We start from the raw sequence: 21,364 nt of genomic DNA on the forward strand, positions 1-21,364 counted from the left end.
TAAAAATACTGCTGAGGGAACCAGGCGGCCACCTTCTTTAACAATGACCACCAAGAACCGCAACTGAAATTCGAAAAATGAACTGTGGCATTTTTAAACATTGGTTCTCGTAAGGTCAAACACGTTGCGTAACGTTAAAACGTAACAACTCAGTGCTCACCCAAGTAGTGGTTACCCAGTGCCGTGACGAGTTCTTTCCAGAGGTCCAGGTCAGCACTCTGCTCAAAATCCAGCGGCCGCCCGAAAGGGTTTCCCATGAGCTCCAGACCGGGCTTGAGACCCAGCGCCCGCAGCCGGTCAAGCAGCGTGTCCAGCAAGCTGAAGTTGAACGTCCGGCTAAAATCCAACTCCAACGTGGCGCTGCAAGTAAAGGAAGTTAAGGGTGACTCGATGTAGCGCACCGCTGCACAGAGAGCCCTTACAAAAATTTCTTTGGACAGTCTATAGACTGTTCATTGATTTCTGTCTATGAAGTCTATAGACTCGCTATAGACAAACAATAGAGAACAGTCTATAGGCAATAAAAATTCTATAAAAAGTTTATAGCCACTCTATAGATTTATGGCCATACAATTTAGTAGACTTTTGTCTATAGACAGTCTACAGACTATGAGTAGACAAAACGAAATATCTATAGGAAGGCAATACAGTCTATAAGCAGTCTATAGACTGCTGTAGGTACGAATTGCGCACAAAAGACACACACAGGAAAAAGCACGAGGGAGACTGAAAGAGCGCAAACTATCAACTGGTGTTTATTAGATTCAGTGCCGCTTTTATAGGCAGTGTGCACACGTGCCTACGAAGTGGGGAAGGAGAGGAAAAGAAGGCAAATCAACCCTGCGCGACAATCCATCAAAACCGCTCCAAAAAATTCCTTTCCGCGTTGTACAATGAAACGGAGGTGTCACTCACACAGTTATCACCTCTTGCCTTGATGTGGTATGCCTCTAGAAGTTCACGGGAAACTTTGTCATTACTCCTGCCCAGAATTCTGATATTATTTAGCAGTGGCTCACAACCCGTGCATGCAATGCAATGAGCAGGCAAATTTGTTCCTTCTCTATTCCTAATTGAACGCTGATGCTCCCCTGCGCGTTCATTCACGCAGCGTCCTGTCTGGCCCACATACACGCGACCACACTTGAGCGGGATGAGATACACAACGCCCGTGGCGCATTTTACAAATTGTGCCGCATGCTTTATCACGCATGCTCTTTGTCGAGCGCCTTCCGCGCTGATCCTTGGGCACAACCCAGCTAGCTTGCGTGGCGCCGAAAACGCCACAGGGACGCCATGCCTATTAGCCACTTTTTTATATTGTGGGCCACCTTGTGCATATACGGGACGACCGTAGTCTTTCTTCGCGGCAATCGCTCCTCTTTGTTGGCGCGGTTTCCTTTTTTTACCTTCCGAAGAAGGTTCTCGGCCACAGCTGAGATGACCTCTCAGGGGAAGCCGGCTGAAAGCAGCCTGTTTATCTGGTTATGAAAGCTGGTGTGCATTGCATGCGGGCATGACTTCGTCAGAGATGATTCCAGGCACGAGCTGACTATGGCTCTCTTAACTATCTTCGAGTGGGCAGAATCATAGGGAAGAAGCCCTTTCTGCGCTCTCGGTGCGTAATGCCAGCAGAAGTGATGCAATCCAATCTCTAGGTTGAGATCTAAAAATTGCAACGAACCATGGTTCGGAAGTTCGTGCGTAAAATTCAAACCCTTCCTATAACGTTTCAAAAGAGTTAAAATGCTATCCACTGGATGAGTGGGGGTCAAGGTTTTTTGTTTAGATAAAACAATTAGAAAATCGTCAACGTATCTAAATGCCTTAAGTACACCCTGGTTACTAAACACCTGATTCAGGGATCGGTCAATAGCGGCTAAAAAAATATTGCAAAGGGTCGGTGCAACGCAGGATCCAATGCAAATGCCTTGTCGTTGAATGTAAAAGTCATCGTTAAAAGAAATAAAAGTGGCTTGCAAATAAAATTCCAGCAAGGAAATAAAGCTGTCTGCTGGCACACTTGGGCTGAGTTTCGAAAACTTACTTCACCATTCCTTTCAATACATTCCCTGACGGCAACAAACACATCATCATGAGGCACGGAATAAAACAAATCCTCCACATCTACAGAGAATGCATAGATTATAGGCGCGTTGGATTTCAAAAAGCGCACAACATCACGAGGCCTTTGTGGCAAATGGGTCCTCAACTTGTAACCCGCTCAGATGCTTGTGCAAATACTGGCTTATTAGGAACTGCCACGAACCCTTCTCACTAACAATTGCTCTGAACGGCACTGTGTCCTTGTGGGTCTTTGCGGTGAAGAAAACCGATAACGCTCTCTTCCTGCAATCAGTTATCGATCTTGCCAGCATAGCTAAATCAAGATCACTGCACGGAGCCGCGGCCCTGCTCTTGATTCTTGTTGCACTTAATTTAGCTATGCTGGCAAGATCGATAACTGATTGCAGGAAGAGAGCGTTATCGGTTTTCTTCACCGCAAAGACCCACAAGGACACAGTGCCGTTCAGAGCAATTGTTAGTGAGAAGGGTTCGTGGCAGTTCCTAATAAGCCAGTATTTGCACAAGCATCTGAGCGGGTTACAAGCTGAGGACCCATTTGCCACAAAGACCTCCGGTGATGTTGTGCGCTTTTTGAAATCCAACGCCCCTATAGGCTATGCATTCTCTGTAGATGTGGAGGATTTGTTTTATTCCGTGCCTCATGATGATGTGTTTGTTGCCGTCAGGGAATGTATTGAAAGGAATGGTGAAGTAAGTTTTCGAAACTCAGCCGGTGTGCCAGCAGAAAGCTTTATTTCCTTGCTAGAATTTTATTTGCAAGTCACTTTTATTTCTTTTAACGATGAATTTTACATTCAACGACAAGGCATTTGCTTTGGATCCTGCGTTGCACCGACCCTTTGCAATATTTTTTTAGCCGCTATTGACCGATCCCTGAATCAGGTGTTTAGTAACCAGGGTGTACTTAAGGCATTTAGATACGTTGACGATTTTCTAATTGTTTTATCTAAACAAAAAACCTTGACCCCCACTCATTCAGTGGATAGCATTTTACCTCTTTTGAAACGTTATGGGAAGGGTTTGAATTTTACGCACGAACTTCCGAACCATGGTTCGTTGCAATTTTTAGATCTCAACCTAGAGATTGGATTGCATCACTTCTGCTGGCATTACGCACCGAGAGCGCAGAAAGGGCTTCTTCCCTATGATTCTGCCCACTCGAAGATAGTTAAGAGAGCCATAGTCAGCTCGTGCCTGGAATCATCTCTGACGAAGTCATGCCCTCATGCAATGCACACCAGCTTTCATAACCAGATAAACAGGCTGTTTTCAGCCGGCTTCCCCTGAGAGGTCATCTCAGCTGTGGCCGAGAACCTTCTTCGGAAGGTAAAAAAAGGAAACCGCGCCAACAAAGAGGAGCGATTGCCGCGAAGAAAGACTACGGTCGTCCCGTATATGCACAAGGTGGCCCACAATATAAAAAAGTGGCTAATAGGCATGGCGTCCCTGTGGTGTTTTCGGCGCCACGCAAGCTAGCTGGGTTGTGCCCAAGGATCAGCGCGGAAGGCGCTCGACAAAGAGCATGCGTGATAAAGCATGCGGCACAATTTGTAAAATGCGCCACGGGCGTTGTGTATCTCATCCCGCTCAAGTGTGGTGGCGTGTATGTGGGCCAGACAGGACACTGCGTGAATGAACGCGCAGGGGAGCATCAGCGTTCAATTAGGAATAGAGAAGGAGCAAATTTGCCTGCTCATTGCATTGCATGCACGGGTTGTGAGCCACTGCTAAATAATATCAGAATTCTGGGCAGGAGTAATGACAAAGTTTCCCGTGAACTTCTAGAGGCATACCACATCAAGGCAAGAGGTGATAACTCTGTGAGTGACACCTCCGTTTCATTGTACAACGCGGAAAAGAATTTTTTGGAGCAATTTTGATGGATTGTCGCGCAGGGTTGATTTGCCTTCTTTTCCTCTCCTTCCCCTCTTCGCAGGCACGTGGGCACACTGTCTATAAAAGCGGCACTGAATCTAATAAACACCAGTTGATAGTTTGCGCTCTTTCAGTCTCCCACGTGCTTTTTCCTGTGTGTGTCTTTTGTGCGCAATTCGTACCTACAACAGTATGCACCAACTCGCCCAACAAGAAGTTCTTCTTAACTACCTATAGACTTCCTATAGACCATTTTTGTATGGGAGGATACATCGCCTTCGCGTCCACCATCTTGGGGCAAGCGCAGAAACGCTGGGCTCACAGAGCGTCGGCCGGTAATTTGATTTAACACGCACTAGCAGGCTCAGATGTATAAAAACATTGCCCATATACTCTCAATTCTGAGCGCTTTTTGTTCACAAATATAAGACAAAATCACTATAGGGTATGCTTGCACACAGAGCTCTGAGAGGAAAGGCCTATTGTGCAGCTACGTCAGCACATACTCTTTAGCCGTCTAGGATGCTCAAAGCAGCTATTGTGACTAGAGTGACTGCTTTATAAAGCAATGCCTTTCGGTACTGCCAGGCATGAATGAGCTTATAAGGTGCATAACATGTAGCGGTCTTCAATGGCGTCTCTTGCTACAGATCAACAACTGTTTACGTTTCTGTCAGCCGTGTGCATCGACCATTCTTTCCAGTGCAGTGGTTCATCGTAAACCGTAAAATAGACACAGCAGGAAAAGATGAGCCGTAATGAAAAGCAAGCTGCAGCGACCAGGCGGTAGGCGACTATGGGATAGGTTCTAGGAATAGCAGCTGGGGGAGAGCTATTAATAGAGTTTGCAGATAGAAATAATTTACGCATCATGAATACATTCTTCCGCAAACGAGAGAACAGGAAGTGGACCTCGAAGAGCCCCAATGGCGAGAATAAAAATGAAATTGACTTCATACTATGCGCTCACCCTGGTATCGTACAGGATGTGGAGGTCCTCGGAAAGGTGCGCCGTAGCGACCACCGAATGGTAAGGTCTCGAATTAGCTTAGACTTGAAGAAAGAATAGAAGAAGGTAGTGAAGAGGAAGTAAATTAACGAGTTAGCGGTTAGAGGGAAAATAGAGCAATTCAGGATATCGCTGCAGAACAGATATTCAGCTTTAACTGAGGAAGACGACCTTAATGTTGATACAATGAAAGATAATCTCACAGCTATCATTATGGAGTGCGCAGTATAAGTGAGCGACAGTACGGTTCGACAGGACACCGTCCAATTAACTCTGGGGACGAAAGATCTGATCAAGAAACGTCAAAGCATGAGGGCGTCTAACACTACAGACAGAATAAAACTACCAGAGCTATCGAAGTTAATAAATAAGCGCAAGGTAGCCGACATAAGGAAGTTTAATATGGAGAGAATAGAGTATGCTCTAAAGAACGGAGGTAGCCTAAAAGCGGTGAAGAGGAAACTAGGCACAGGTAAAAACCAAATATATGCGTTAAGAGACAAGGAGGGCAATGTCATTAGCAATATGGACAAGATAGTTAAAGTAGCCGAAGAGTTCTACACAGATCTATAGAGTATCCAATGCAATTAGAACGTTAATGATTGAGACGATAGCACACAGCAATGCGTCATCCCGCCAGTAACGAAAGAGGAAATAAAAAAAGCCTTAGGGGCAATGCAAAGTGAAAAATAAGCTGGTGAGGATAAGGTAATAGCACCCTGTATACGCAATGCTTTATGACCTCGACCGTACCAGAAGCATGGAAGATTGCAAATATAATCATGATCAATGAGTTATGGTGACAGAGCAGTACGGTGGGTCTAAAAATTAACATGCAGAAAACCAAAGTAATGTTCAACAGTCTAGCAAGGAAGCATCAGTTCACAGTTGGCAACGAGGTGCTGGAAGGGGTAAAGGAATACGTCTAATTAGGGCAGGTAGTGACAGCTGATCTGGATCATGAGAGGGAAATAACTAGAAGAATAAGAATGGGGTGGAGCGCATATGGCAGGTTCTCTCAGATCATGAGTAGCAGGTTGCCAATATCCCTCAAGAAAAAAGTGCACAACAGCTGTATCTTACCGCTACTCACCTACGGGGCAGAAACCTGGAGGCTAACGAAAAGGATTCAGCTTAAGTTAAGGACAACACAGCGAGCCATGGAAAGGAAAATGATAGGTGTAACGTTAAGAGACCGGAAGCGGGAAGAGTGGGTGAGGGAACAAACGCGTGGTAATGACATCCTAGTCGAAATCAAGAGGAGGAAATGGGCTTGGGCAGGGCATGTAATACGAAGGCAAGATAGCCGCTGCTCTTTAAAGGTAACGGAGTGGATTCCAAGAGAAAGTAAGCGTAGCAGGGGGCGGCAGAAGGTTAGATGGGCGGATGAAATTAAGAAGTTTGCAGGCGAAGGGTGGAGCAGGTGGCAAAGGACTGGGTTAATTGGAGAGACATGGGAGAGGCCTTTGCCCTGCAGTGGGTGTAGTAAGGCTGATAATGATGATGATGATGATGATGATGATGATGATGAATGAGTAGACCAAACTTTGACACATGTCTCACGCTAATGCATGCGGTATTTCATATTTCAAAACGATTCTTAGCAACCTTTTGAAGCTGCTTCTGGTTGCGCGGCTAGAAGAAAGCATTTCCTGAGCCGGTTATTTGTTATTGGTGCTAACTACACTTTTTTCCTGCCGTACAGCTTGGAATTCGGATGTCACACGGGCGAATTTATTTTCACTTGAATTTCGCTTAACCTCAGGCGACCATTTGCGCGCTTGACAGGGGTACACTTCGCTTTGCAATGTGTCACTATACGGGGGAAAACAAAGCTGTATTCGGAATGAACTTTGCACTGTGTCGGCACGTTGTTTTCTCACTGCATACTTCAAGGCAGCTGGCTTCAAGGCAACGCCGCTGCACCTGCCAGTTCACGACAGACGTTTCCTCGCGATTACTCGCACTGCGAGTCATAGGATGTAAACAACTTAATTTTCGCGAGGACCTAATAATAATAATTGGTTTTGGGGGAAAGGAAATGGCGCAGTATCTGTCTCATATATTGTTGGACACCTGAACCGCGCCGTAGGACCTAACTTTCGCGTTTTTTTTTGCGAATGAAAAATATCCTCGAAAAATAAGCTCCCGCGAATAATAATAATAATAATAATAATAATAATAATAATAATAATAATAATAATAATAATAATAATAATAATAATAATAATAATAATAATAATAATAATAATAATAATTGGTTTTGGGGTAAAGGAAATGACGCAGTATATGTCTCATATATCGTTGGACACCTGAACCACGCCGTAAGGGAAGGGATAAAGGAGGGAGTGAAAGAAGAAAGGAACAGAGAGGCGCCGTAGTGGAGGGCTCCGGAATAATTTTGACCACCTGGAGATCTTTATCGTGCACTGACATGACACAACACATGGGCGCCTTAGCGTTTTGCCTCCATAAAAACGCAGCCGCCGCGGTTTTTATGAAGGCAAAACGCTAAGGCGCCCGTGTGCTACGCGATGTCAGTTCCCGCGAATAATTTGAGAAAAAGTAGCTCTAAGGGACCTATCAAATTCCAGTACGGCTGGCTTAGAGGGTGGTTTTTTGCAACCAAAAATCGTTGTTCACAGACTGCGTTTCCATTTCCTACACTGCCCCCAAAAGGAGTTAGCGCGAAGGAAGATGCGTCGGTCGGCCCCCACTGTATTCGTTTTCGAAAAGGGAGAGGGGAATGCCCCTTGATTACTCTGCGTGAACATGAAGCCTCAACGGTTACGACCACCTTTAAAGATGTAGTGTAAGACGTAGTTTTCGAAGAGGGTACAATGACGCATTCCTTTGACGATACCAGGCTCGACTTGCTGTGAAAATGAAAGATTACAAGATTGCTGGCCCGACAATGACGAAGAAGGGGCTAGCAGAGTTGTTTTTATTCGCACTGCAACGAAACTTGACGAACAGCAAAAACCCGTAAATTTCTGGCTGAAAACTTCAAGTGTGTGTCTGAAAACTCCGCTCGATAATATTACGTCGCCTGAAGGGAAAAGCACAACGACAACAACTACAAGTTGACACAGCGCCAGTGCCACGGCTCACAGTTTTAAAGGCGCCAACGAGGCAACTGACGATCACCCTTAAGCTCTGCATTTTGTCCTCCTCAAATATTGTTCATTTTTCTTTCTTTCAACCTTTGGCTTCAGAGGCTTGACTTGTATTACCTAGTTGGCATGACAACGCATACAAAGCGCCGCTTCGGCTCCCTCCGAAGCGACAGGGTTGTGTGATGCATTTGTTTCCAACGTGCCGTTTGCTACAAGTGTTGAACTTTGACACTGCGACACAACGTGAGGCAAATAGAGCTCAGCTATGAACAACTTTGGCTGCTACTGCCAACAAACTCGGGGCAAAAAATAACTCAGTATTGCTGCAGTTAACTTGGTTTTCTTTATTACCAAACATTTCTTTCTGTTTTACAGCGTCAGCTGTACCAGACCTCCTCCAATTGAACCCCTGTCTTCACCGAAATTAATTGGTCGTCTTCCGCTCGGAATGGCGTCATCAAATGGCAACACCACAGGACCCATCATCACCGGTCACGTGACCTATTAACAAACTGAACTCCCAAAAAGTATTCCCTAGCTACACGATTTCTTTCACATCTCCCTCACACATGCAGCTGACGTTGGGAATTCTGTCATATTAGGCGCTTTGCAATTTTATCTGCGACTCAATTCAATTCAATTCAATGCATTTATTTCAACTCAAGGTTGAAGGCCCCCAGGCGTAAAAGCTGTTCTACGACAGCTTGAAAGGTGCCTGGGGGCCCATACAAGGCAGCAGTGGTTACAAACTAAATTACAGTGTAAGTACATATCTTCAAACAATCATTCGAACAACTATACAGTACAATTATTAACAAAACAATCGTTGTTAATGAGAATTTCAGGTGATCGGCGTTCGGCCTCAATTCTTCCTGAACATCAGAAAACATAGCGGAATTGACATACAATACAAAGTTAGCATGATTATTGTAGACAGGTTGTTTAGTGGGTTACAAAATACTGTCGCAGTTGTTTTTTACTGTAGGTCTCGAAATATACATCCTTCTTTTCATAATCGTTCAGAAGAAATGGAAGTAGGTACTGTAGGGACTGACAGAGATAATCGGTACGGCGGTGTGGTACAAACCATCTGTCACAACTGCGAGTACGACCATCGCTTTTTTGTTTACGTAAACTTGCGGTGTTCTTATCGCGTTTCTAATGTATTTCCCATTGATGGAGCAGTCAGGACAGCCGGGGAACCACACGCAGCTGTTTCGAGTGTGTTTTGAAATATGAGTTGTGCGCCCTACTCGTTGCTTTTTCTTTCCTATTTTCTTTTTTGCATTGCAAGCGCCATTGCGAAGTCCCGTTTGCACGTGCACAAATGGAACCTTTCAGAGACAAATTGCCGAGGCACAAGCAGAGTGTAAGGTGGCCTCGGCCTGTCATTATGAATCGTCCGTCTCATCCAAGGCCCCTAAACACTCCTAAAAGACCACTTTCGGAATTGCTCTCCTTTCAAGTTTTGAAAACTACGTTTAAAGTTTTCAAGAACTCGCTTCTTTTTCCTCTCCTGATTTATCGCTCACCGCCCTAATGTCACGGTGCACCCCAGAAAAAGAGGCACTTGTCTACTGCAGCAGCAAAAAGATCCGCTAATTTCGGAAACTGCCAGGATTCGTCATTATCCTTTTAGCGGGCGAGGTTCGAGAACCTGTCATTTTCGACGCGATGGAAGGATATCTCCCAGAAGGCGAGGAGGGCGTCAATTACAACCTCTAGATTAGCAAACTGGGCCGTATAATCTTTCATTCAAAGGACGGATTAAAAACGGAGAGCGGAAGCGGGCGCTTGCGCAGACAGCCGAGGACGCTGATGCGGTATCCATTCCCCATCCCCTCTCCCGCCTCCTCATTCTCTTGCTCGGGATGCGGGGATAAACCCCGGCGAAGCCCATCGAGTCACGGGTGAAACGGGACGCGTTCCATGTAAATTATCGGTTTCGGTGCGCTCCCACTCCTCCGCCCCCTTGCATCATTCCTGGCGCGCAGAAAGAGCGCAGAGGAAAGGGCTCGCCGTATGCCTTCATCCTCTCCGCACGATGCGCGCGCCCCCCGTGGCGCTCCGCCTGCGCGACGTTTCGGCTAGCAGACCGCTCTCCGTGCTGGCGTCAGCGGCGAATCGCGCACAAAGCTGGCGAGATGCGGGCGCACTTTTCGCTCGCCGGATGGAAGCGCCGCCGGTGGTGGTTGTCGCGCGACCGGCCATTACCGATATTGTTTATTCCGCGAGAGCGCGTTTCAAACAAATAGCGAAATTAAATGTCAATATTATTTCTTTGAAACTGGGGAGCACATTACGCTGTTTACACAGCGGACGGCGCGCGCATGGACGCGGGTCCCCGCTGCCTGGCGCGGATCGATGAGCCGCCTCCCCGCACGTACGCACCCACCGTGCGCTGTAGCCGCGCCGACACGGGTCCGGGACGAACACGCGGACGCAGCCTGTCGTTCGTGAAATTGAAACGTCATCTGCTGATTCAGAGCCGCTCCGGGAGGGGCGTTTGCCGAGCGAAAGCGAGACGACGCGCGGCGGCCGCCGTCTTCGCGAGGACCGGGCCAATTAGGGCGGCTGACCCGGGACGAACTGCCACTCTTCAAAGAGAAGCGTGCGGAGACGGCAACTTGACGGCGGCATGCGCGTGTCTCATACGCACCGGAGAGGGGTATGGGGGAGAGAAAGGGCGACGACGGCCACTTGCGCGCGGGTTTTCTCTCGAATGCGGGCTTCAAGAGTTCCCTCCCCACCTCCGCCTCGCGAGAGACAGGCGCGTGACGGACGGACGTAGCGGGAGCCACGATTTCAGCCCGGTTTCTCGTCGCCGGGCGGCAGCACGAGTGTCCCGGCGTCATACAGAAATACAGAAGCGGCGCAAGAGGGAAAAGTACGAACGCGGCCGCTTTTGATCGTCCCGCCCATGTGTACCCAGCCCCCGGACGCTTTGACGCTAAAAGCTCCTCTGCACTGAATTGCCGTTTGCTCAGCAAATGACGGAACTGCTGGCAGTATGGCACCGGCTCATTTCTTGCTTTTATTTTCCGACCTGTGTTATTTTTCTTTCCACTATTTTTTATTGTCTTTCGGCAGCGCTAAAGACGAACGCAATCGCTGAAGAGACCCGCAACGGTGCGGGAAAGTAATGAACGACGGCTCCTGCTGAGCTAGCGTTTGCCGGGGCGTTGAAATGGCGATCGCGTCTGGAACGGCTGGCTGAATCCAAGCAGTTCCACCTGCGTCGATATAGCACACGATTCAAGTTCAGGTAACGAAGCCAGCTGGCTGGTAAGCGATCGCGTTCTGATTTTCTTGTTTTTAACAGGCTGCCTTTGCCAGTCAGCCTTACCAAGCAGTAGTCTGAGCGGTTTTTGGTAGCAGTTTATGCAGTACTGAAGTGATTCACTTCTGAATGGTAGACGCTGCTTACTGATCATGACAGCATAACCACATAAGAATTAGCCAGCGCATCCCGAAGCCTAAAGGAGCGTGACTGCACCCTTATTTCGATCGTTACCTACGTGAAGCTATTCAATGAGGACGACAGCATGCTTAATTGAGTCGAAGATTTGTTCTTTCTAACACTCATTCATTCATTCATTTGTTTGTTTGTTCATTCCTTTGTTCATTTTTTTCTTTGCTCATTAAATCGTTTGTGCAATAATTCTTTGTATAATTACTTCGTTTGCTCATTAATTTGATTGTGTGTTTGTTTGTGTGTTTGTTTGTTTGTTTGCTTGTTCGTTCGTATTTTTATTGTTTGTTTGCCGTAATATCCACGCCTCCAACAGGGCCTTACGGTGAGGGGAAATAGTATTAGAACAAAGAAAAAATACAGGTGGGATGTTGTGATGTGCACTCACAAGAACGCTGAACAAAAGAGGTCTTTTTTCTCTGTGGCAAGCAACATTAAAACAAACTTGAAAATGAAACAGCAATAATTGAAAATTAAACATATACGGCATATATGTCATAGCTATTGGAAGATCACATTCATAGAATCTGAAAAAAAAACACTTTTACGTGGTTAAATAGCAAGGCACACATACGCTGCAGTAAAAAGGAAACAAAGTGGACCGTTTCCAGAACGGTGGTGGCGATATCTTGCTGCAGTCTTCTCAATTCCGGTCATACTGTCCCCCAGGGCGATAGAATAGTTCGTAAGGGACGCTGTCTCCCTGGAAACCGGCCACCCAGCGTTCTCACAGCATAAAAATCTCAAATACATAACTGTTCTCGCAGGTTCGTCCGCGCGCTACAACCCAGCTACATACGACCCTCGATACAGCCGTCGATCTTTTGAGGGCTCAGCACCAGAAAACGCGGGCCTGTGGCGGGTACGCCGCCCCAGAGCAAGATAACGGTGGGCGCCATGGATGCGAAACTTGAAGTGAAATACTTTTTTTTTGTTTCTTTTAAGCGTATGAAATCGCTTGCACAGTAACAGTGTTTCAATCCGCCGCGATGACTTCGCGGCCATGCCGACCGGCTGCTGAGCTTGAGTTCACGGTCCCGTTTCCGACCGTGGCGGCTGCATTTCGATAGAGGTGGTATGTGAAACGCCCGTGTCTGAGACCTCGGTGCACGCTGAAAAATACGAAGAGGTCGAAATCGATCCAGTGCTCTGGTGTGTAAAAATTTAACCCTCGAGTATTTACCGCCGTCCGAAAAAAATGCTCCGCGTTTAATGCCAAGTAAGCACCTCATTTAGGTTATGTGGGCTCGTACTCGTACTCGCGTTCCTGCTACAACGTTGGGAGTGGCAACGCATGCAGCGCACATCTGTCGCTATCGCCACGTACCTTGAAGCGCGACTGAGGTGTCAACCGTCACAGGGGGCCAGTTATTCGCCTTTCCTTCGCTTTCGAACAAAATTGAAGATTCGGTGGATACCCGAACCACGCCCTAAGAGGTTTGACCTCTGGCTCACTTGAAGGCCAAAACCACAAGCAATGCGAAAACGTTACGAGGTAGCGTAGTGAAGCTTTCGCTTAAAAAAACGCAATTGCTTGTACAGAATGATCATTTTATTTGCGAGCTACAAATACGAGGGCAAGGGAGCCAAAAAAAGTGAGGCAATGCGAATATATGTCAAACGGAGTACTTTATTTAAAAGTAGTCTCGATGAGCATTTAGACTTTTGTCCAACAGACTAAAGAGTCATGCGATTCCCGTCTCATAAAATTCCTTTGGTTGCTGGTTCACAAAGTCTGACTCTTTCACGTCACCGTACGGCTCGAATCTCGTTCCGTTGAGCTGTTTTTCAAGCGCCCGAAAATGTGGAAGTCGCAAAGCGACTAGTCTGGGCCGTATGACAGATGTTGCAGCGTTTCCCATTTGACTTTTCCAGTTTTGTGATCAACACATCAGCGACATGGCGACGGGCATTGTCGTGGAGCAAGATGAACCCATTCGTCAATTTTCCACATCGTTTGTTCTTGATTGCGACATGCAGCTGATCCAGCTCTTCACAATATCGGAAAAGATTGGTAGCCTCTCAAGGTTTACAAAATTCGGGCAGTAATGGTTCCTGACGATCGAAATAAAAAAGCGAGCAGAACCTCTCCGGCGGAAACGACGGCACATCAGCTCATCAACCTCTGCAATTGTGTCGTGGTTGATTGCACGGTGGAATTGGCATAGTCTTGGATTGTCTTTGAAGCTTTCACGTTCTTTTCTGAACCTTTTACCCCAACGCTTCACAGTGGCCAATGAAATGCAATGTTTGCCGTACACGGCAGCCTCACGGCGACTAATCACTTGTTGGGAAACATCTTCAGCTGTCAAAAACCTCACGACACCCTGCTGCTCAACTTTTGGAGCATTCATTATGTCGCACAACCGTGTTCGACCATGTGTACATGTGAGCATTAAAGAACACTGATCCTCAAGCCTGCGTATAAATTTCGTAAATGTGAGATGCCTGTGTGCTAGCCGCATGCCCCGCAGGTAATGGACCGAACCGTTATTGCGCGAGGTAGGTTGGCTCACTTTCATCTTACTCGCCCTCGTATTTGTGTAAAAATAAAAAAAAACAGAGTACACAAAAATTGCCGATATAGCAGCTCTTAGCGGTTCGACTTTTCATTTCCACAGCCTGGGCATTGTGCGCTTGCAGTAGTAGCTCTTGATTTTTTTAATTTCTAGCATTTTACGAAGAAATAAATCAAACGAGACGTAGTTGCCATAATGAACAAAGTACATCCGACACTCGCAATGGCAGTTGGGTAACGACAGTAAAGGCAACGACTTCCACGGATGCTGCTCAATCCCTACCCGATGGCTTAGAGACATGTCTAACCCTCCCTCCCCGGGCTCTAAACTTTTGAAAAAAAACTGTACGCCCACCATGTTTAGAGCCCCTCAATGTTCTTCAGCTCTTGCTTTTCGCGACTGTCGATTTTTGCGGTAAAATCATGCACATGCTCTGATCTTGCGATTATGCAGCGCTATCGGTAATGTTGCAGCACGAATAAATTTGTAAATGCATCTGTAAATAAATTCTGCCAGCATGTACAGCGACTTCGATGACTGAGGCAAGCAGTGAAAGAAAGCTGCAACAAAGTATCAAGCAGCCTATTTCCTCATTATCCTTCGCGCATTCTTTGAAAACGCGCCTCGCCCATTTAGTCACATGGAATTTTGCTAATCACAAATTAAGACAGCAAAAGAAGCTCGCCAGAGCCAAAGGGAAAAGGACGGAGCCAATGAACGTAAACATAACTTCAAAGTTCATCATATTGGTGTCTTACAAAGGTAGAAGTTTACGTGCTATGTTGGACATGCATGGTTCCAGGAAGTGACCGCATCAACGATTCGAATAAAAATTGTACTCATTACCATGCTGCGACATATGCCTTAATGCACTGTATTTTTTACACTGCTTTTAAGTTTGATTTTAGTTTCGCACTCTATGTATGCCTGTGGATTGCAAAACAGTGGCTATGCCAGTCTGTACTGTGTGTACTGAAGATTAACTTAGCTACTTTGCAGGATTTAACAGTGCACTCTGGACGAGGGCACTAGGAGAGAAACCGCGAGACACGAGCGCCGTCGCTGCCTTCACCTTCGCTCTGGTCCTAAAAAACAATTGCGCTCGCGCTTTCCCGGTGGCATCAGTATACGATGAACAATGATTCGAAGCGTGGCCCTGTCAAGAGCGCGATTCGTTATAACGAACTGTTTATAATTCGAATTCTGATGAAAATATATTGTTCGTAGCAGCTTTATCAGCATATCACTATACGCACAATTGGTCTTTCTACGCCACTCCTGGAACACCACTTATAAGACCTAGCTTTCGGACAAACATCGACGAAGTCTTGAGACTGGGGTCAGTGTAGCCACAAATCCGCTTAGATCTTTCTTTTGTTTTCTTATATATAGGGACGAGGACTCGCCCCAGTCTCATCGTGGAGGCTTGGGTAGCTAGGGCTCAGGGTTGCACGATGCTGTGCCGCATCGTGGGTGGCAGGAGTAGTGCCCAGCCTCCACGCTTCTTCTTCACATGCAGGACCACATGTCGCCTCCTTATATACCCGCCGGAAAGGTCACGTGACGATGGGCCACGCGAAGCACAAGCTACCACGCGCCCCTGCGCGCTCGGCTCCGTCTTTTCTTCTTGGTCACGTGCGGGACGAATTTCTTTCGGCATTGAAAATTGCTTTTGGGGAAAAGAAATTGCGCAGGATGTTTACATATCGGCGGACACATGAACCGTGCCGTAAGGGAAGGGATAAAGGAGGGAGTGAAAGAAGAAAGCAAGAAAGAGGTGTTGTAGTGGAGGGCTCCGGAATAATTTCGACCGCATGAGGATCTTTAACGTGCACTGACATCGCACAGCACACGGGCGCCTTAGCGTTTTGCCTCCATAAAAACGCAGCCGCCGCGGTCAAGTTCGAGGGAGGTGGTGGTGGAAACTTTATTACATACAGGGGAGTTTAGGACGCGCAAGTATTTGGGCCCCCGCACGGCCCCACTGTACTCAAACGTTCATGTCACGGAGGCTCATAACGCTGGCAGCCTGGCCTGTGGCGATGGGTTGCTTGGCCGGGTCCTCGGAGCGCAGTAGGGTCTCCGAAGCCTCGCAAGTGGTAAGGTGCTCCAGGCCCCGCGGGGGAGGATCCGCCGCGCAGAGAAAAAGGATATGATCGAGAGTGGCTTTGGGGTGGTGGCAGAGGGTACAGGAGGGGTTTGTGTGGACTTGGTGATAGCGCGAGCGTATATAAGGGGAGGGTAAGGTGCGAGTTTGGAGCCGCCTCCAAAGTGTCTGATGATAATTGTCGAGGTAGGGATGGGGTGGGGGGTACAGCCGACGCTCGGCTTTGCAGGCCTGCGTCAGTTCACTGAAGAAATGCATGCGTTCCCGTGAGAACCCCAGATCGGAGGCCGCCGGTGCCCGGTTGAGAGAACCTCGGGCTAAAGCGTTGGCAGCCTCGTTTCCGGGATTCCCGTAGTGGGCAGGCACCCATATGAGCTCGATGTGGCGGGGCGGGTGTGCGGCGAGGGAGTTCAATATTTGCGAAATGCAGGGACGTGAACTCTCCCGCGGGCGAAATTTATTATGGCAGTTTTAGAGTCCGATAGTATATACCGGGCCTCCGTGCGCGTGATGGCTAGGGCAATAGCGGCCTCTTCAGCCTCCTCCGAAGTGGCAGTGGGATATATGTGAAGGGTAAAAATCGGTTGTAGGGAGGGGTTCTTGATGGCTACAGCCACGTTCTCGCCGTGTATGCGGCATCCACCCAAACGGCATCCGGTTCCATGCCATAGTTTTTTTGGAGCGCCCGTGCGCGAGCTCTGCGGCGGGGTTCGTGGTAGGTGGGCTGCATATTTTTAACGCATGAAAAAGTTGGGCTGAGGCTTAGCTAAAGTGTTAAGCCTGGAAGCGAAAAGCTTCGTGGCGATGCTCGTGGTTTAGCTTCAGGTTTCATACATAGGGTTACAATTTGAGTACACCTTTCTAGCTTTTCTAAAACGTGTTGTCTTAGGTATACAAAGCTTGTACAATCGTCTCAGATCCCGCAAATGCCATAGTCTTTCACAAACGTCACACACGTGGCCGAACGGGTTGTCCATAAAGTCTGTCGTAAAGACCTTGGTTGCACTGGCACTTTCACCGAGTTTCAACATGTAGTCTGTGTAGCGACGAGTCTTTACATCTTCTTTCATAGCGTCGTCGTCGTCTTCTTCACACTGTTGGCTGCTAACACTGGTAGCAGACGCGGCTAAGAGCCGCTTTTGAGTGCCTTGTCGTCGTCGTTTAGCGAGACGCTCCTCGCGGGTGTTTCGGTTGCTCGTTTAGCTCTGGCTTTTTCATTCTTCGAAACCGCTCGACGTCTCCCTAAGTACAGTCCTCGCTCACCTGGCCACCCTCAATCGACGCAGGCAAACGGCGCAATTCAGCGTCCTTTTGCCGCCGTTTAGCAAGGCGTGCCTCTCGTGATTCTGGCGTTTCAGCCGCTTGTCTAGCCTTGCACTTTTCATATCTTCGCTGCTTTTGAGCCAACTCCCACGCTACGATGCCTGGGTCTTCTCCTCATTCCATGGCGAAAGGTCAGACGTCGGAGTCAGCACGCGGTGGCTACGACGGCTGCGGCAGAAGCGACCACCTGCACTCCGCGTGACGTCACTCGGTTTCACGGTCAGACGACGGAGTCAGCACGCGGTGGCTACGACGGCTGCGGCAGCAGCGACCACCTGCGCTCCGCGTGGCGTCACTCGGTTTCACGGTCAGACGACGGAGTCAGCGCGCGGTGGCTACGACGGCTGCGGCAGCAGCGACCACCTGCGCTCCGCGCGACGTCACTAGGTTTCACGGTCAGACGACGGAGTCAGCGCGCGGTGGCTACGATGGCTGCGGCAGCAGCGACCACCTGCGCTCCGCGCGACGTCACTAGGTTTCACGGTCAGACGACGGAGTCAGCGCGGTGGCTACGATGGCTGCGGCAGCAGCGACCACCTGCGCTCCGCGCGACGTCACTAGGTTTCACGGTCAGACGACGGAGTCAGCACGCGGTGGCTACGACGGCTGCGGCAGCAGCGACCACCTGCGCTCCGAGTGACGTCACTCGGTTTCACGGTCAGATGACGGAGTCAGCGCGCGGTGGCTACGACGGCTGCGGCAGCAGCGACCACCTGCGCTCCGCGTGACGTCACACGGTTTCGCGCATGCGCAGCTGTGGCCAATCTGTAGTGTGGCGTGAGCCACACTACAGATGAGCCTAGTGAAGCTTTTCGTTTCAAAAGGCGCCCGTGTGCTGTGTGATGTCAGTGCCCAGTTTCAACAACTTACAAGAGCCCAATGGGATCGCCTTGAAGCCGTGAACCGAGAGGCTATGAGGACCTTTACGTGCCTTCCACGCATCTCACCTGTCATAGCTTTACAAGAGAATACGCAGCTAAATACCATTGATGAGCTGGTGCAGCACCGCCGTGAAGCGCGCAGCCTTAAGGCCAGTCTATCGCACTCCACGCATGCACTGAGGACTTATTCAACGTCCCACTCCATTATTCAGCAGTCAACGCCAGTTCTTCCCCCATGGAAGTTTGTACAGGTCAGCGACAAGCCAACTGATAATCGCCGGCCAACATCTGCTAATTAGGCATCGTTGCTTCGCCAGAAATTTCAGGTACAAGATGCTTGTCTGCCTGAAGGATCCATTGTTGTCTACGCAGACGCAAGCATACAAAACTGCAAAGCAACAACAGCTATCTACTGCCCGTGCAGACGTGCCCTGAATCAAACCTCTTGGTTTCAGCTTACGGAACCCCCTTCGTCCTTCAGTGCTGAGCTCGTTGCAGTTCAAGAAGGCACTCTGCTCCTTGGCCGACATACTATGCTCCCTGCGGCCCGTGTTGTCATCCGCACTGACGCCCTTGAAGTTGTCCGGTTGCTACGACGTGTTAGCGCTTGTCCAACGATATGTCAGGACATCCACCGGCTCGCGGCACGCATCCCGCAGCCAGTACGTACTGGGTGGGTCCCACGGGATCTGCTGACCTATCAAAGTCAGGCAGATCTAGCGACCCGCCTTGCGAATACAAACTCATCACCGCATCTGCTCCTTCATTTGGACAATTTTACCCTCCTTTCATCAAGAAAGGAACTCCCCCGGCGCCGCACACGTGCTCTCATCCCTCCGTGTGCGGTAACCCTCCCCCGCGGTCTTACCCGTGCAGAGGAGGTTGCGCTTAGAAGGATCCGGGTCGGGGTTGCCCTCACACCAGCCGTCACTCGGAAGTGGCCTCAGTACCGAGATTTGTTTCTTCGGCCAGGGTGTCCGATATGTAAACACGAGACATTGAAGCCGACATACATCACTTACTGTGGGACTGCCCAGCTCTCAAGCCTACAAGGATCCGGCACCTGATAGTAGCAGGTCTTTCACCAAGCAACCCTGCTTCATACATTGCCTGGATGCAGGGACCGCACAATCGTTCTCTACTGGACTTCATCATATCAGCTAACCTTTTTCTATTCATCACACCTTCATCCATCATTGGTGCCCTGGGGCAATCAATTTTGCTTTAATAATAACGATAATTGGTTTTGGGGGAAGGAAATGACGTAGTATCTGTCTCATATATCGTTGGACACCTGAACCGCGCCGTAAGGAAAGGGATAAAGAAGGGAGTGCAAGAAGAAAGGAAATTTTTTTTGCTTTAAAAAAGCGAGTTTTATTTTCATTTCACGTGAAAGGTCCCCAGGTTGTCCAAATTATTGCCGGGGGCCTACATTACGGCACCTCTTTCCTCTTTTCTTATTCCACTGCCTCCTTTATGCCTTCCCATAAGGCGCGGTTTAGGTGTCCACCGAGATATGTGGTGGTCGAAATTATTCAGGAGCCCTCCACTACGGCACCATTTTCTTCTTTCACTCCCACCTTCCTTCCTTCCCTTGCGGCGCGGTTAATGATAATAATAATTGGTTTTTGGGGAAAGGAAATGGCGCAGTATCTGTCTCATATATCGTTGGACGCCTGAACCGCGCCGAAGGGATAAAGGAGGGAGTGAAAGAAGAAAGGAAGAATTAAGTGCCGTAGTGGAGGGCTCCGGAATAATTTCGACCACCTGGGGATCTTTAACGTGCACTGACATCGCACAGCACACGGGCGCCTTAGCGTTTTTCCTCCATAAAAACGCAGCCGCCGCGGTCGGGTTCGAACCCGGTAACTCTGGCTCAGTAGTCGAGCGCCCTAATCACTCGACTACTGAGCCGTTGTTCCCGGGTTCGAACCCGACCGCGGCGGCTGCGTTTTTATGGGGAAAAAACGCTAACGCGCCCGTGTGCTCTGCGATGTCAGTGCACGTGAAAGATCCCCAGGTGGTCGAAATTATTCCGGAGCCCTCCACTATGGCACCATTTTTCTTCTTTCACTCCCACCTTCCTCCCTTCCTTCGCGGCGCGGTTCGGATGTCAGTTACTGTATGATTAACTTTCCTCGAAAACAAATTTTTCATTCGCCAACACAGCCTCAGTGTTGGACTTAAGTGCGTTAAATACGGGAGCTTCAAGTGTTTACATTGGTGCGCTTAGAAAACGTGGAGACGAAATGGAAACATCCGTGGATGTTTGCTTTCCGGAAACGACTTCTAAGTACGGTTCCTCGCCTTTCACGGTGGGAACACCCTTTGTACTACCCCGCGCCGCCGTTTCCCCCTCGCAGCGGCAGTGATTGATTGAACAACTTTAATTTCCAACAGGAAAGACGTTTCTCCGCTCCCCCGGCACGCAGGTCTGGGAGTCAGAGGCTGGCTGGCATTTGTTGACTGGCAGCGTCCTCTTCCGCCAGGTGGATGGTGTTGCACTGGAGCTCAAGGTCCGGGATTCTTAGCAGGGTCTCCCGGGCTTCTCTACTATCTATATTTTTGCCCGCCCCGGGAGAATTTGGGCACTCCCAAATTATGTGGTCGACGGTCCCTCTCGCCCCACAGTGTGTGCATCGATTATGCGACCTCAGATCTGTGTACCCGTGGTAAGCCCATACCGGGTTCATAAATGTATTGGTTTGTAGCCGCCTCAACGCGACAGCTTCTCCATTATTTAATTCACGCCTGCGTCCCCAGTAATGAGGCAGCTCACGAGCTAGCCCGAGTTCTCTATTTCTCTTGTAGAGCCCCCAGAGCACGGGGGGAAAGAGGAGCGCCTGCAAAAGTACGGAGAAATTGCCTACCATTGCTAATTGGGACGTAGGCTGGTACCCCCCCCCCGGACTCAAAAACATGCATTACAGTGGTGGTGTATGGCCGCGTGCTGTTGTCTCGTGATGCGCGTGTG

At 48.8% G+C, this 21,364-nt stretch overlaps 1 protein-coding gene across 2 annotated transcripts in view; it reads right to left on the reverse strand.

Moving 5' to 3' along the window:
- Nucleotides 1-21,364, reverse strand: part of Idua (alpha-L-iduronidase) — a 143,676-nt gene that overhangs the window by 77,370 nt on the left and 44,942 nt on the right. For both annotated transcript variants that reach the window (XM_077645856.1, XM_077645857.1), the window contains exon 3: nt 161-360. In XM_077645856.1, coding sequence (XP_077501982.1) covers nt 161-360 — 200 coding nt within the window. The remainder of the gene's footprint in view (nt 1-160; nt 361-21,364) is intronic.

The sequence above is a fragment of the Amblyomma americanum genome, chromosome 1 (genome assembly GCF_052857255.1).
Source record: "Amblyomma americanum isolate KBUSLIRL-KWMA chromosome 1, ASM5285725v1, whole genome shotgun sequence".
In the NCBI taxonomy this organism is placed as follows: Eukaryota; Metazoa; Arthropoda; class Arachnida; order Ixodida; family Ixodidae; genus Amblyomma; species Amblyomma americanum.